We start from the raw sequence: 16828 nt of genomic DNA, 5'->3' as shown, positions 1-16828 counted from the left end.
ACAAACCAAGACAACAAGTGGTGGACAACCCAGAAGGTCTTAATATTATTTCCAAAGTAACAGTCTGAGATTTAGAAATGAGAGTATAAGGGTAGAGAGAAGTGCAAAAATCCAAGAACAAGCCTGCTCACCTCCTGACTTTATTCTCTGCACTCGGCACTGCGTAGTAGCCTGGTTTGCATTCATATCTGCACACGGAGCCCACGTCGTGGTTGCCCTGGAGGCAGTGAGGCACGAGCAAGCCAGCATTCGGGATAACAGGGGGAGCGTCACACTCCAACTTGCAGTAGGCTTCCGGGAGAGACCAGAGCCCATCTTCCAGACAGGTCAGCCATGGGTTCCGTCCTGACCCCAGGAAAAAAGCACGGATGCTCAGAGCAGAGTCCAGAAATCAACTTAATAGCCAAAAAGGACAAAAACCTGTCAAGCTGCCAGCATTCTCAGGAAGTCACACGATTCTTTGTTGAGTAGCTTCTCTGACATCTCAGGTCCAGTGCTCATCCTGTCTCTTTCTACCCACTGAGTACCCACTGTGATGTCTTACATAGAACTGGGGTCAGATAAATTAGTCCCTGACCAGAATAAAAGATCGGCTACCAAAAAAGTCATTATTTCACTTCCCAACTACAAATAATAAAAATATAGTTGTGAGAGTGTCATGGAAAGCATAGTAATAATGATAGATAACCCATTTATGGTGCTTTTTATGTGCCAGGCACTGTTCAAAGCATTTTACAATATTTGTGTAAACTTCACATCTCAAGCAAGTCACTGCAAGAGATTCCATCGTTATCTCTTATTTTGCAGGTGGGGAAATTGAGTTCAAGGCACCTGCCTGAGCTATTGAGGGGCAGATGCAGGGTTTGAGCTCGGGCAGTTGTGATGTGGAGTTCTGTACTCAAACACCGCACTATATGCCTCAGTGTTATTCATGGTTCCTCCAAACACAGTCCGTGGACGTCCCCCAGTTGCATCACCAACCCACCTCAGCCCCACTAAATCAGGCTCTGTCAGCATTAGGCTCAGGAAGCTGCATTTGTATCAAGCCTCCGGAGTCACTGACAGTCCCACCAAAGTCTGAGGAGAGGCGAAAGGCAAGGTGTGGGGTCAGAGCAGGCTCTACCCTATTTTCATCTCTTACTAGCAGTATAGCCAGTGACAACTCACATAACTGTTCCCATCTATAAAACAGAACTAAAAGCACCTTTTAAAATGTGCATGATAAAATGCTTCTTGATTATTAATATGATCAGGCAACTGTTAGGTTAGGCTGCTGGATTCCAGAGGACGTACAATCAAAAACAGGGAAGTCTAAGTATCTCCTTGCATGTATGTCATTGGCACAAAGAATGGCGGCACCCTTTTGGACTTTGGTGATGTTATCAGAAGAGGGTGGCACAGCACAGCAAATGGGAAGAGTACTAGGGTAAAGAAAAGATCCCTAAAGTACCCCAAAGAGAGAGGGGCTGAGGAGAGCTTTGCATTCAGTTCCTGGTTGGCTGACAATACCTTGAAGCTTGGCTGGTGGGATACAGGAGATTGAACAGCGTTTCAGAAAGTCTGTTCCCTCTGAGCAGGAGAAGGTCGCATGGTTCACCAAAGATGGGTCAGGAACACCACAATCAAGGGGCATGCAGCTCACAGCCCGGTCCCAGTGCCCAGAGGAACACGTGAGTAGGATTTCCGTCTAGAAACAGAGAATTTTCCTCCATCAAGGTCACATGAAAAGGCTTTGATAAGCAGATTCAAGGCTTTGGAAGAGTCCTGGTGATTATTTGTACAAATCTTCAAAACAGGTTTTGATTTTGTCTTGCTGCCTCCTGATGCCCTATTGGCTTGATATACGGTCTCATAACATCCGGGCAGGCTGCTGCTGACCGCCCCTGTTGGTGTAGGAGAATCAGGAAATGGGAGACACTCCTCCAGGCCACTCTTGGCTGCCTCCCATGTGCTCCTAGATCCATTCTATGCCTTTCCCCACCATGCACTGTGCCTCTGTGGGGTTGTGCTTGGATCCAGGACCCAGGGCACACTGGCTGGAGATTGCCAAGCCAGGAGGGAAAGGGCAGTCAGGGTACTTATTCTTCTTACTCCTTCCACAGGAGGCTACTGCTGGTTGGCTTCGTCCTTTGGCTGTCCTTTCCACCTTCTCCTGTACTCTCTCCCTGTGGGTTCTGCTAACTGCTCCCTGCAGTCAACTCTTCAGGCCTGTGGGTGATGTCACCCCTTGACCCTGGGATTCTGTGCCATCTCCTTGTAATTTCCCTGTATCCTGCTTCCACCTTCACAAGCAGTCCCTGTATCAAATTTTCTCAAACTGCCCACTTTGGAGCATGTTATCTGTTTCCTGCTGGGACCCTGATGATAAACCAACTGATAACACTATTAAACATAATTACCTCCACTGAGAATGGTGCATGGTACCTAAGAGCAGCTGAGAATTAATGCATACAAGGCACCTTCCAAATTGCATGGTTAAATTGGTGAGATTCTAGACATTTCCCTGAGCCTGGCATTTTTGTGGAGTAGCCCTACTTTCCTCATCACTAAATAAACAAAGAGACATTTATCGAGCACCCAGGAGAGCCAGGTTCTGTCTAGGTTTGGAGAAACAACACACCCTCAAGGAGCTAGCCTTCTACCAGCAGAACAAATCACAGGTGGAAATGATGGCTCAGAAAACTGAAGGGAGAAGAATGGAAAGGAGAAAGAGGGAGGAGGAAGAGGGGGAGAGGAAATAAAGAAGGAAAATGCAGAACTGTATTGTTATTTATCACAGCCTACTCCTTTCTGTAATGATTTGCAAGAATACAATACAAAGAATGGAAATGATCAAAGGAAAGAAGTAAGAAATGAGGACCAAGAAGAAAGAAAATATAAAAATGTAGCAAGAGATAGCAATGTCGTATCTCGGCGCTTGCTTTGTGAGACAGCAGGGCAGGGGCTAGCTGAGGAGCTGCCCTTCCACAAGCAGGAGGCAAGAGTCTGCAGGGTGGTTCACAGAAAAAGTGGCACCAGACCCGGCCTGTGAAGGATGAGCAGGACTTCCCAGCAGCAGATGGGAAGGGGGGAAGAAAGTGTCCAGAGGGAGGGAGAAAGAAAGGGAGAGACCTGGAAGCTCACAGGTTCTTAGGGAAAGAGCACAGCCATCAGTCCAGCCAGTGTGTTACCACAGGTCAAAAAGGGTGCAGGGAGATTCTGAGGCTCAGCAGCCATCCCACCATGAGACCACAGTGGCAGTGAAGCCAAAGGTAAAATGACTGGTGAAAGCACCTGTCACCCCTGACACCCACTCCTGGCCAGCCACTCCTCCCTCTTCCCAATGTTTCCCTGTTGTCTGCCAGAAGGACCCAAGTCAAAGCCAGACACATTTTTCTGTTTAGTTTCAGTTCTTGTGTCAACAAAAAGCAAATATCCCCACTGTCTTGTGATCATGAGCCGGGATTGTATAATTTCCTCATTGGGGCCAGCTTGGGGTGACAGAAGCAGTCCACTGGAGAGCTGTGTTTGCTAACTCCACCAGATGGTTGGCAAAGGGTGAGCTCGCACCTTCCTCTTCTCAACCCAGACTGCCCTTACACACTTATCACAGTGTAGAAGTCTGCCTCAAACCACAACGATCGCCTCCACAATCTGTCTCCAGCTCTGCATATATTGCCTGATTTTTCTCCTGGCTTCATTAAGTATTGTCCATTTTGTCTTGACTGTGCTCCTAATTTTAATGCACTGCAAACACTGTCTTTTCTTCCCTTCCTCTCTTTACCTATCACACAAATGTATTCAGTCCCTATTTTTTTTTTCATTCTTCCTAACTCTTTTTCTAATGTGAGTTAAGCTGGGTGAAGGATAGGTGACAAGAACTCTGCCTTTCTGATCAAAGTAGCACAGACCAAGGAGTTGGTGTCTCCAGGTATATCAAAACAGTTTCTCTCTATGCAGAACCTAAACCACCTGAAACCAACAATTGTGTCTTTAAGTTCAGACCATCTCTAAGCAAGTGAAATGTTTTCATGAATCTATAACTTGCTAAGTAGTCAGTTAGTACAAAACGCAAGATTCCAATCTCTTGCACCACTGATACCTGACCATAAGGCATGCATACATTATTTCCTCATCATACCACGTCTTTCTGGATCTCTCCTCAAGGACCATTATCTCTTCCCTAATGTATTCTTTCTCTGTCTCATATTACGGTCACATTTTCTAATGGTTGATTTCAAGTTTAAAGGTCCTCTACAGAGTATTGAAAGCTCTCTAAAGGAAAGATGTAAAACAGAAGTTTTAGTTGGGAATACACTATCATGCTTATAGTAATGGCAGCTCAACGGAGTGCTATGTGCCATTTACTAGAAGCTTTTAAGTTATTTCCAATCAGTCAACATTATGATTCAGTGACATAAATACTTCTGTCCTCATTATTTCACAAATATGGGAGAACATTTAAGGAGATTAGTTTCTTTTGCTCGTTTTTACCTAAAATTATACAACTAATAGAGAGTGGAGCCGAAATTTCATTCCATGTTTGTCACCTGAACTATGCTCTTAACTCATATATTCTACTACCTCCAAATGCTGGTACTGGTGCTGCAGTAGCTTGGAGAAATGTGGAAAATTAGGCAAAAGCTAGCATCATGAAAGAAGCACCACCTAAGTAACAGAGGGAAGAAAATCTGACTCTTTCTTCAGCCTTCTTCTGGGGGTCAAACCATGAGCCACAGACAAGGCGATCACAACCCATCTTGCTTACAAATTGTGGACAAGTCTAAACCGTGGCATTCTCATCTTTAAGGCCAAAGGCGGGATCATAATCTCTGACAGGGAAAGGAGGAGGAGAAGAAGCATCCCTACCTACCGTTAATTAACCCTAGTTAATGGGAACTGCATGTGCTTTTATATACCTTGTGTTTCTGTGAAGCTATGCTCTCCTTACCTGTGGGAGTCCTCATCTTTCCTTCCAAGTGATTTAAAAATACCTGCCCTTCCCTGATTCAGCCAGGAGAGGAGCATAAGTACCTTCCCTCCCCAGGAGCTTGGTCTTGATGATCACAGGTTTCCAACTCACCTGCACCGGCCTCAGGTACTGCCCACTGCTGGCCTGAAGGGCAAACCCCCTTTGACAGGTGATAGCACACTTCATGTGACCTGGGCCTTCAGAGGTACAGTTCACCATATCCGCATGATCAAGCAGCAATGGTACACAGCTGCCCTGCTCCCCGCAGGGTTGATGGACAGAGCTGAGGATGACAGAAACAAAAGCATCTTAGACTGACTCCAGATCAGCAGGCAGCAGCAAGGACTTGGCATCTTCCTCTGGAAAGTGCCCCTAAACCAAAGAGAATTATTTTTCTCCAAAACCTACATTGAATCCATCACTTCCTTCTGTATCACCTGGAACCATGTGACATGAAATAAACAGGAAGGATACCAGCTAACAAGTAGTGAATGGTTAACTGACTTTCCACGGCTTTTTCAGAACAAAATGGTGACAGAACAAGGTGGGGAATGTCCCAAGAGCTCTGGATGGCATCAGAAATGGCTGGATCAGAGAGCAATCCTTGAAATGTTTAACAACCAATAGTTTTGGGTCCCAAATAATCAGAGCAGACCCAGGTCAAGAGTTAATCCTGGGGGGCCCTGACTGGGTCAGGCACCAACCTTTTAGTTGTTTGATCCCAGAGGGCCCGGCTAAAGGCTCTGGGTATCTGAGATGGCAGAAAAAGCAACATTTATCTACTGGTTGGTCTGGAAATATTTTTGACAACTGTCACCATAGCACTACAAACCACTGGAAATCAGCACTGGCTAATCAGAGCCCATGACAAGAAGAGGAAACTTGCATATAATAAACCCCTGCCATGTGCCTGATGTTTTGGACAGTAAAGCTAGATGCTTTCAGGACATCATCTGAGCAAAGGAGGGCCACTGCTGGAGCTCTAGGGTTAATTATCAAGGAATGGGAGAGAGAGTTAAACTCCCTAGGCTCAAGGTGACTCAGTGTAGACCATAACAACAACAAAGATGGAACAGAGCAAAAAGAGTATTACCCTCTTCCCATGGCAAAACCATAGAAATGAATAATTAGGGCACTAGCCCCATGCTGTCTGACTTTGAATCTTGGATCCACCATTTACTACCTGTGTGATTTGGCTGAGTTACTCACTCTACAGTGTTTCAGCTCCTTCCCCCATAAGAAGAGGATAATAACAGTACATATCCTGCAGCGTTATTATTGTTCCAGGGGTAATTCCCGCTACTGCTTCTCTGCAAATGGCCCAAGTCCCACCCTCGGTGCTTGTTTTCTGTTAGCCATCCATTCTTTCTGGTTTTCCCATTTCTATATCTTTGTTCAATTTGTTGAGATTTCTAAAAGGCCTTTCTTCTCTAAGAAGCCCCTCAAGATATTTCCCTCCTTTGAGCCTCCCAAGGAAATTTTTAAAATATTTTCCTTCTAACATTTCTATTACTCTATCCTAGATGATAGTCATGTGTGCATCTGCTTTTCTTTAGTTTATTCACCCTTTGATCTATAAGGCAATTAGTGTCTGAGTATCTCCTAAGTGCTGAAACGCCCAATTAGATTATGAACTTCTTGAAGACAAATACAGACTCTTACCCACTTTTACATTCACCATTTAGCTTGTTGTAGTAAACACAATACAAGTTTGCTGAATTAAATTTGCTTATACAGCAAAGTATGTCGATGGCTATTAAAATGGGTAATTTAATTCTAAAGTGACAGATGGGAATCTGAAACACAAAAATATTATCATCAAACCATTGATTCAACCATCTTGCTCTACTCATTCATTCACTAATAAACATCTACTGAGCACTTACTCTTAGCAGGGCATTGGTGTGAGTACTGGGGGTACAATAAGTATCATGCCCTTAAGGAAATCATAATCTGGTGGGGGAGACCAATGAGATATTTTCTTATATTTTCTTGCTCATGATGTTGCCAGTGGTGCTAAATATTAGCCAAAATGGCGACTGTAAATCTCATCATCATTATTTGCCCTAGTTGCACTAGTATTGTGCTAGCAGTCAGTGATTTCATTAAAAAGCTGGACGACAATACAAGAAAGCAAAAAATAAAATGTCATTGAATATGCACATACCACCTTGAAATAATTGAGAATTGATTTTAAAAGCACTAATCTAGAAAGGATGAATTTGACCTGAATATGCTGAAGTTGCTGCCTGTTATCTTGTACCCATAGGATTTAAGTCATATGTCAGTGACATTCTCATTCTTTCATCTATGCTTAGCTACAGGATAGAGGTGTTGGAATTGAGTAGCATGAAAGAAACTCTTTTACTCCTTTGAATTCTGATTATTCCCTTCAATGGTATGGAATGCCTCAGGTTAATTGTATGGAGGCTGGTGGAGGGAAGAATATATGAATTGCGGGGTAGGGGCTGTTAATTGTCAACACAAACTCTCCTAATCCAATGCTAATAATTGGGTATGTAACACAGGGAATGAATCGTCTCTTGAGTCTTTATTGAACCTATCTGGATAAGGGATCTGAAACCTGACTATCCTTCATGAGATGAGATCAGTACACCTCATTAATGATGCCTAAAGAATTCTAAGTTTCATAGGCACTGCATTTCTTGATGTCCACAAAAAGTATTATTTCTTCAGCATGCTATGCAGAGCGTACTAGAAAACATAATCATTAACAGTTCTGGTTCATGTCAGCTTGTTGCCAAGAAATTAATGTGAAATAGCATGTGCTGTTTTTCAGTCACTCCATCCAATTAATTAATCCATGTCATCATTGAGGACAAATACGTGCTAAGATAAGACACAGAACAAATACTCTGAATGAGCCTCCTTCCATCAAGATGGGGTTCCATTAATTGCTGTTGCTATGGCTACCGGTGTAAAGAACTGCTTCCAGCATTGGCAGCAATGGAGGAAGAGTGAGACAGGGGAGCGTGGAAGAGGGGGAAGTGGCATGAAATAAGACCAAGGCAAAAAAAAAAAAAAGGCACCAAACCCAGACCTGTTTATGAAGTGAGAAATGGTTTTAGGACAGCTGCTGCAAATTCCTTCACTAGCTTACATTTCCATTTGCTTCCTTTTTAAGGAATTTGTTTTATGAGGACGGTGTTTGTCAGGTTATTAGCTTCTGATGGCATCTGGTACCAATTGTGGAATTCTCTCTCCTGTACCCCAACCCCCCATTTGTGTTTCTCTTCCAACACAAACCTCACTTTTCTGAGTGCCCTATGTCCTCCATTCTCTTCCCCTCCCCAAACATTCTCCTCTTATCCAGTGCTGCAGGAGCTCTCTTATCAGAACGATAATGTTAATAGTAAAAACAGTCTTAAAACTTCTCACAAGCTTTCTTCTTATAGTCTTTAAACAAATGGTAATGAAAGTGGCAGCAGTGAGGTCTTACAATGCCCCAGAGAGGTGGGAAGTTAGGTATTTATCTTGGTTTGACATACAAGGAAACTGAAGCTGCTTGGAGACTGGCTGGAGGCCACACAGTGAGAGTCAGAGGAAAATCCTTGGGCTGGGGCTCAGAGCCCTCACTCTGGGGCCAGCCTAGACCACAAGGCCACCTCCTCAGGGGGATGAGGCTGCTCTCTTGTTTTCTTCTCAGTTCAGGAGCTCCCAGTATAGGCCAGGGAGAGCCCAGAAGCTCCTGACCTCAGAAAGGCAGTCACAGGGAAATATAAAATATGTCATAGTCTGTCTTAGCTTCAAGCAATTTTCTTTTAAATGACAGCGAATCAAATTGTCAGTGTTTGTCCAGGTGCCACTGTCTGCAAGATGTGCTGATTAGTATGTTTCCTCCTTTGGCAACAGCTCCTCAGCCTTCCACCCACTTTTTCCAGATCTTTCCCCACACCCCATCACAATGTATTCTCAGGTAAAGATATGATGGATCTAGTCAGATGTGATTCACATCCGAGTTACAGGGACAATGTTTTAAACCAAAGGAATAAGTTTTTCATGATGGAATTTTAAGTCTACAGGCTCTTAAAAATCACACTCTGTAGATGGCCACCTACCCATAATTCTAGCTTTGTTGTCTCTCCAATTCTCTGCCAAGCCTCTACTCTCTCTCTTCTGGTCCTCACTGCCCAAGGTCATTATGTTGGAGGATTTTAAAAAATGCTTTCAACGAGGAATCTCTATACGAAATATTACGTTCACCCCAGGCTTTCTTCCTCTTGTACATAACCTGCTCATGGGCACCCAGGCACAATCCTAATGCCATCCTACCATAATGATGTATGTGTGTCCTTTTTTGGTTGGGTCTGTAAGTGACACCTATATTTGGAAAACCTCTGTTGGCACAGTTCCACAAAAGAATGACCCTCATGAGGCAGGCTTTCTTAATCATGGTTGTATATTAAACTCACTTAAGCAGCTTTTAAAAAATATAGATACCCAGGCTTTGCCCCCTGGAGATTTTGACTTTGAAGGCTTGTGGTAGAATTTTAGCATCTGTGATTTTATAGGTTTCAAAATGTTTGGTGTTCGCCAGGAACAAAACCCAGACCCGTGAAGGTCTGGTATGTATAATCTGAAATATATGTCAATAAATTCCATAGGCCAAGACTATAAAATAACAAGGTCGATTCCAGAAGGATAACCTGGCCCTACTGCCTCGTTGTTACATGTCAATGTATTAAGTCATATTATCACATAGAAGTCATAAGAGAGATCAAAAGTATACATTTTTCCTGTTCTGAAGGAGCTTTCACTATAGCTGCAAAGAGAATAATGAAATCATGCATTACTGATTATAAATTCATGGCTGTTTCAGAGACAGTTTTAACATTGGGTATGACTTGACCTCAGTGAATGAGCAGAAATTGTAAAGGCAAAAAAGATACCCTGGAAAGTAACCTCTGATACTCCACAGACAGAACACAGGTAAGATGACATTCTTAACACTTTGACAATATTACCATTTCCTCCCCACCACTGAGAACTGAAGAAAATTCATTATGCGTGGGTCTCTTAAATTATGACTAACAAATGTAGAGAACCTATACTGCCAGGATCCCACAACCATATTTGAAGACAGGCTGACAGGTAAGTTCCCAAAGCCTTCCTCTGCCTTAAAGTGGTTGGTGAAGAACAGGGTAACGCTGACCCCAGAGAGCAGATATCATTCTCTGCAGAGGAAGCAGACAAACCCACTAACAAACTTGTCATGAGCTGTCTCCCAGGGCACACCAAATCAGGCATCTCTTTTCCATCTTCCATTTCTTGAGGCCACTAGAAGGAAGTTGGCCTACTTCCCAGCCAAGGTCTACATTTGGGAAGCTGGGTAGTTTCTGACAAATACGCGAAGTCCTGGGTGTTCTGTCCACAGCTTCCCCACAGCTTTGGTCCAAGGATCCTCTGAGAGTCTGAGTTATCTGAAGGAATTTCAGGAGATGATAACACTATCCCAAATGCAATCAGAATTCATAGTGAAGGGGCATCTGAGTAGCTGAGTCAGTTGAGCATCCAACTCTTGATTCTGGTGCAGGCCATAATCTCAGGGTCATGAGATCAAGCCCCACACTGAGCCCTGCATTGAGCCCGGAGCTGGGCTCCATGCTCAGCATGGAGTCTGCTTGTGATTCTTTTTCTCTCTCCTTCTGCCTCTCCTCACCCCCACTCACATGTGCTAATAAATAAACAAATAAATAAATAAAACCTTAAAAAGAAAAAGGGAATCCATAGTGAAACCCTGCTTCTCCCATGTGAGGACTGATGGAAGATTATATGGTAAAGATCACATTTCCTTGAACATGAATTCTGGGGAAAGGGTGGGATAGGGGTGACCATTAACAATGATCTTAGAGGAACCATAGCTTGTTAAAAGTAAAATGGACCTTAAAGATAATTCAACTCAAACTTATTTTAGAGATAAGGAAAATGAGCCCAAAAGAAATGATGGGATATACCAGAACACTAAGACTACAATATAATAACAAAGAAACATTTAATTAAGCTTTGGCTCAAACTCAAAATCAGGATGACATCAGCTCATGTACTTTTCTCAAGTCAACATCCCACCCTCCCTTAACAGCCAGAAAAAGCTGACCACAATTTGATATCTGGAATCTAGGTTAGTTTAGAAGAAACTGTCTGGCATCTGTACCACACATTTTGACAAACAGCATGGTGTAATAGAGAAAGTAGCCAATCAAGGCCAATGTGACCTGGGTTCAGGTCTTGGCTTGTCCCTGCTTACATCTATGACCTTAGGTAAGTGTCTTAACTACTCTGGCCCTCTGTCTGCAAATTTGTAAATTGATGGGTTTGAACTAGGTTCTCTTAAAGGTCCCTTCCAGCTCTAACATGATATTTAATTTCCTAGATGAGGTGATGGTGGTATTGAGGTGGGAGTACAGAAAACCCATGAATAGGCAGGATGTGGCAGAGAACCCAAGAAAGAGTTTCTCACAATCTTTCTTGCCCAGTGTAAGTTTTTGCTTAATATCCCAACTTTTCAGTTGCTTGGTTAAACAAAATATTGCAATCCATTTATTCAAGAAGTGCCACCATTGACCAAATAGCAATCCCAGTGGTTTCTGCAGAAACAGCTCTTTTAAGGTTAAATAGTAAGGGGATCAAATTTCTGGCCATTCCCCTACTGCATTTTATTGATTCTTATTGAAATAAGAGGGTGTGGGCTAAGAAGGAATGTATGCTCTGGATTTGGCAGCAGATGGAAGTAGAATGTACAGAATGTAGAGTGGACTGGAAGAAACAGAATTCTCATTAATCTTGCCACCACCAACAGCAAAACCAAATAATAATAATAGCATCCATCTTTAGAGAGCTTTGCTGTTTCTCTAAACCAATACAAAAAGATATGGTCTCTACTCTGGCTCCTCATTCTACCTCCTCCTCACTCTGGCTCCATCTTTGCATCATAGGACAGGAACCAGACTAAATGTCAAGTATATTTCCATCAGCCTTCTTGGGCAACACAATGCTGGTACTTTGAGGGGTTTTACTGAAGTATCAGGCCAACCAGGAAGGGAAAATTCATTCAAGTTCTTCTCCTCTGAAGATCCTCATCTGAGAGAAACAGAGGAATCTCAGTAGCAATTCTGTTTCTTTCCTCATGACAGACAAATGATGAATTATTGCATGAAGCAGACTTCTTCCATTCCTGTATGCTGGGAAAGCAGAGGTTCCCTCTATCGAAGGTTTTGTCCTGAAGTCAGCCCCTTGGGATAAGGCCATCTCTTCCTAGAATGTGACCTATTTGTAAGTTCAGGACTGGACTCTGGTGGCCCCAGTACTGGGTAATTTGCTTCACTCATTTCTAATTCTGGGCACAGTTTTTACCACGCCTGGCTGTAACACTAGAAGTCCCATCCAAATGCCCCCTGTCCTTCTAAAGAGAAACAGATTTACATCACACAGCCAAAAGTGCTCCCTTTCAAAATCCCTGCCTCACTGAGTCTCAGAACCCATGATTTTAATGTAGATTATAAAATATGTGGAATATCAAAAGAAGAGTCAAAATAATTGATGGCTAATTGGCAGGGGATATGCTTCCTAGCACAGCATCAGGGAAGCAGAATCACCTATCAGAAACAACAGGGGTGCTGGCTGGCTTAGTTGGTAAAGCATGCAACTCTTGGTCTCAGGGTTGTGAGTTTGAGCTCCACATTGGGTGTAGAGATTACTTTAAAAAAAAATCTTAAAAAAAAAAAGAATAGACGTGTGTGTATATACATAAATTGTAAAAACATAAATTATATACATATAAAATATTTTTTTTTTCCAGTTTGCAAAGGCAGTAACCATCTCCATGTGGGGCATTTCCTAATGAGGAGTGATCTCTGGAGACCTCAAATGATTGTACTGTTGACCACTGTCCTACTTACTATTCATCCCAGATACCAATTAAACTATTAATCTGGGAGTGACACTTCCCTAGCCACATTCATTGGCCCAGCCTGAAGAATTGTGAAATGCATGTAGTTAAGTGAAGGAACAGTACAGTCCTGTGAATGAAGTTTAGTGAGTATGAGTTTCTATCTGTGTCATTCCTAGAACAGTTCCTACAGGGCAGGAGGAAGTGGTAGCATGACTTCTCTGTGGCGATTCAGAAGCTGTGTAAACTCAGGTCTTGAGGATTTGCAAGCCAAGACTTCAATGAGTCTTAAACTGACACACAGAAGTTAAATAGGTGTTCTGAAACCAGTTCCAATATATGTGTGTGGGAGGATGTGGTTTCCCACACTTATAACCAAGCAATTCTTGGACACTAGCAGGGTGTCTGAGAATTTAACTCAGTCCTGACACTGTGTGTCCAGAGAATGCACCAGTTTCCACAGGTTAAGAGATCAGTTCTACCAGACTGTGCCTGTCTCCAACTCAGGCACCAGTCACAAAGCCAAGTTGTTACAGATACTTATGACTGGCTATAAATCAAGACCTCTTCCTCAGATTTGATAAATTTGCTAGAGGTGCTCAGAGAACTCAGAGAAACATTTTAGTTACTGGTTATCAGTTTATTATAAAATAATAAGTAGAACTCTGGAACAGCTGGATGGAAGAGATGCCCAGGGCGAGGCATGGGGAAAGGACACAGAGCTTCCATGCCCCCTCCAGATGTACCACCGTCCCCAATCTCTATGTGTGAACACAGCCTTTTGGATTTTTATGGAAGCTTCAGTACATAGGCTTGATTGACTGATTCAACCTTCGGCCCCTCCCTGCTCCCTGAAGGTCAAGGGGTAGGACTCAAACTTCTAACCTTCTAATCACGTGTTTGGCTCTACTGACAATCAGTCTCATCCTTAAGTACTTTCCAAAAGTCACCTCATTCACATAACAAAAGATACCTTTATCACTCTCAACACTTAGGAAATTCCAAGGTTTTGGGAGCTGTGAGCCAAGAACAACGGACCAAGACCAAATATCACAATGTTGCAGAAGTAGAACATAAAACACATGCTGGGCCCCTTTGGGAATCTCCCTCTCCCCATCGGCTTCTTTTCCCCCTAAAGTTTTGGGACTCCCCAACAGAAGCTTCCCATTGTTCCCATAATCTCATAATCCGGGGATTTGTCAGTCCTTGGTTGACATCAGATTTGGAATATTCCTCCCTTCTGTTCTTTTGTTCCACCAGCTGTCCCAAGCCTTGCAACGTCCATGGCTCATTTGCTTATGGAGAAATGAAGGTCCAAAGAAGGGAGGGGGGGGACTGTCCTGAAATGTGGTGAGACTGATGATGTAGCCAACAGCAGGAGACAGGGGTCTGGACATCGGGCTTCCTGCCACTTCAATCCCCAGACTTCCTCTGCCTCCACGGTTATGGCTACATAGAACCAGACAGGGCCTGAGAGTCATTCCAACCAGAACTTATGGTCAAATCCGTCAACAGTGTCTGTCTACTAGGCAGGCTGGCAAAATGACAGAATCCTGGAAATATTGGTTTGTTTTTATTTTCTGTGCTAGCTCTACCAGCTGCTATGAATACAGACCATAAGGACAGGGCCAGCCCTGAGCAAAATTGAGAAGCAGGTGACATTTTAAACTCATCTCCCTTTTCAGTACCACTTTTTCTGTTTCTGGTACTCCCCTAAACTTCCAGATGCCGCTACTAGGTTGACTTAGTGGGGCCCTGGTCTATTTTTGAATTGTCAAGGTCCGTAAGACAACAGTTTTGCTATAAAGTGTTGATAACAACTTATGACATTTCTACTTCTATTAGTTATTTACTATTTTAAAGAGACCCTTTGAGATAGCCAAGACTTGAAGAAAATAATTCCTAATGGTGAATTTCAGACACCATGATAAGACATAGAGGAGTCCTTATTTCAAAGCTCTTGCTTTGAAACTAGCCTATTCCTTAGAGGGAGACTCCAACTCCCAGTCTTCATAAGTTGTTTGTGTTCTATTCCTAGCTTTTGACCAAAATGCACCACCTAAACAGTTCTCAGAATGCATCCCACTAAAAATCATCTCAGACAAGGTAATATTTTAATAAAGGCTATTTCTAGAATAGTCTAGCGATGCACCAATAAACCCCTCAATGAGACCAAGTCTGTGACCTTTTAATTTTTCTTCTATAACCCCTTGAGTTCTTAAGAAATTGTTGAACCAACTCAAACAGCTAATTATGCCTCCCAAAGCAGACCTGTTGTTCACCAGGCCATCCGTCATTGGCCAGAAGAATCAGAATCCTCTCCAGTGATTCTCCTCCTTCCCTCTTATTTTATGGACAAATCATTCTGGGAAACGGAAGTTAGGGAACAATTGAGCAGCTATAATTCTTTCTTTGCTTAAGAAACAAAAACAGATTCAATGTTAATTTGCTAGGCTGCTTTGGGGAAGAAGATAATCAAATGAGTAGAAATGCAATACATATTTCATTTCTAGAGTGCCTTTCCCAGCAAAAGAGAACACTTCCCATCAATATTAAAAGCAAACCCTCTGCTAAAAACAAAAGAAGAGGAGCCAAAACACATGCTTTAACCTGTAGCCCCTAGAGAAAGAAAGGAAGGAACACTTCACTTTGTGAGGCTATCAAAAGGGAGGTGATGTGAATGACTGTACATAGAAATAAGCAGGGAAAGGAGAGGCCTGGCACAGTCTAGAGGCCCAATCCAGGCAGAGAAGGAAGGGAAAGGGTTGGCGTTTCAAATCTGAGCTCCAAATAATTGAAGCACAATAGGAATTGGTAAAGCAGCAGCAATGAGGGTTCCAGGGAATAATGAAGCATGAAGCAGAATGATGGATAATAGAGATGGAATGATCCTATTACCAAGAGCAGGCTCACAAACTGATTACAGTGGGGATGGAATGCCAAGGCCCTGAGCTGTGCTCTGGCTGCAGGCCCCTGGACTGATCTTTGGAGACCTTATAATCTAGCCCCAGCTCTGCCCCAAATCTACAGTATAACCAAGAAATATTTTGACACCCGAGTCTCAACATCTCCCAAATGGAAAACACAGCCATTTTCTTCCAGAAATTCTCTGGAGATTTTCAAATCATAAAAGCTTTTCAATGGAAACGCTGTTCTCCTTTCTACTACATCCCTCCACACCCAACCAAAATTTCGTGTCTACGGTGAATTCTCTAAAAACTATGGACAGTGGCCCAAAAATCTTCTGTATTTGACTCACTGATGCCAGCTCTATCTTTTTGGTCAAGAGATCCACCTTTCCAAGAAGAACTTTCTAAGGCTAAAGACATCTTTTTATCACAGCACAGGGGTGCCACTGAAAGGAGGGGGTCAAAAGAGATGAGACAGCTAGGGTAATTCAGCCTGAGATATAGCATTAGCCCAGCATGCTACCAAAGTTCATAAATTGCAAACAGGAAACCATGAGTTTTTTCGTGATAGCTATGATTTTTCTCCCTGGATTATTTAGTTCTGTAGTCCCTGCTTCAGGAAACAGAATCTGAAGAATAGAGGCTGCCTGGAGACAACAGTTGACTGAAGTAGTACACATGTCCCTAAATTTGAAGGTGTCACTGCATCCTGAAGCATTCCCAACCAAACCAGATACACAGTATTCTTTGATTACTCCATTTGAAAATGACCTGATTCTGGTCTTTACACAAGCATGATTGACAAAACATGGAAAATATGTTAACTAAGTAAATACATTTCTATGTTAAGTATATGAGAGTCAGAGGCTGAACTTCAGCTGATAACCACAATAACAGCCTAAAAGTAAATGTTTTTAATGCAAAAGGTAAATTCTAAGAGCTGTGTCTTTGAATACAGAGTCATACAGGAGCACAATGTGTGTGTTTGTTATGTTTTCTTGACTCAGACTTTATGTATGCAGGCTTAGTTTGCTTTAAGTAAACAGAAAATGCAAATTAATG

General features: G+C 42.8%; 1 protein-coding gene across 4 annotated transcripts in view; it reads right to left on the bottom strand.

Moving 5' to 3' along the window:
* Nucleotides 1-16828, bottom strand: part of PAPPA2 (pappalysin 2) — a 269963-nt gene that overhangs the window by 76306 nt on the left and 176829 nt on the right. For 3 of the 4 annotated variants that reach the window (XM_077901785.1, XM_077901786.1, XM_077901784.1), the window contains 3 exons: nt 5063-5234; nt 1510-1687; nt 132-345 (listed from right to left, as the gene is read on the bottom strand). In XM_077901785.1, coding sequence (XP_077757911.1) covers nt 132-345; nt 1510-1687; nt 5063-5234 — 564 coding nt within the window. The remainder of the gene's footprint in view (nt 1-131; nt 346-1509; nt 1688-5062; nt 5235-16828) is intronic. The other variant, XR_013382038.1, reaches the window with a different exon arrangement.

The sequence above is a fragment of the Canis aureus genome, chromosome 6 (genome assembly GCF_053574225.1).
Source record: "Canis aureus isolate CA01 chromosome 6, VMU_Caureus_v.1.0, whole genome shotgun sequence".
NCBI classification, from domain to species: domain Eukaryota; kingdom Metazoa; phylum Chordata; class Mammalia; order Carnivora; family Canidae; genus Canis; species Canis aureus.
The sequence above is the reverse complement of the archived record's forward strand: the minus strand, read 5'-3'. Positions and strand labels throughout refer to the sequence as shown.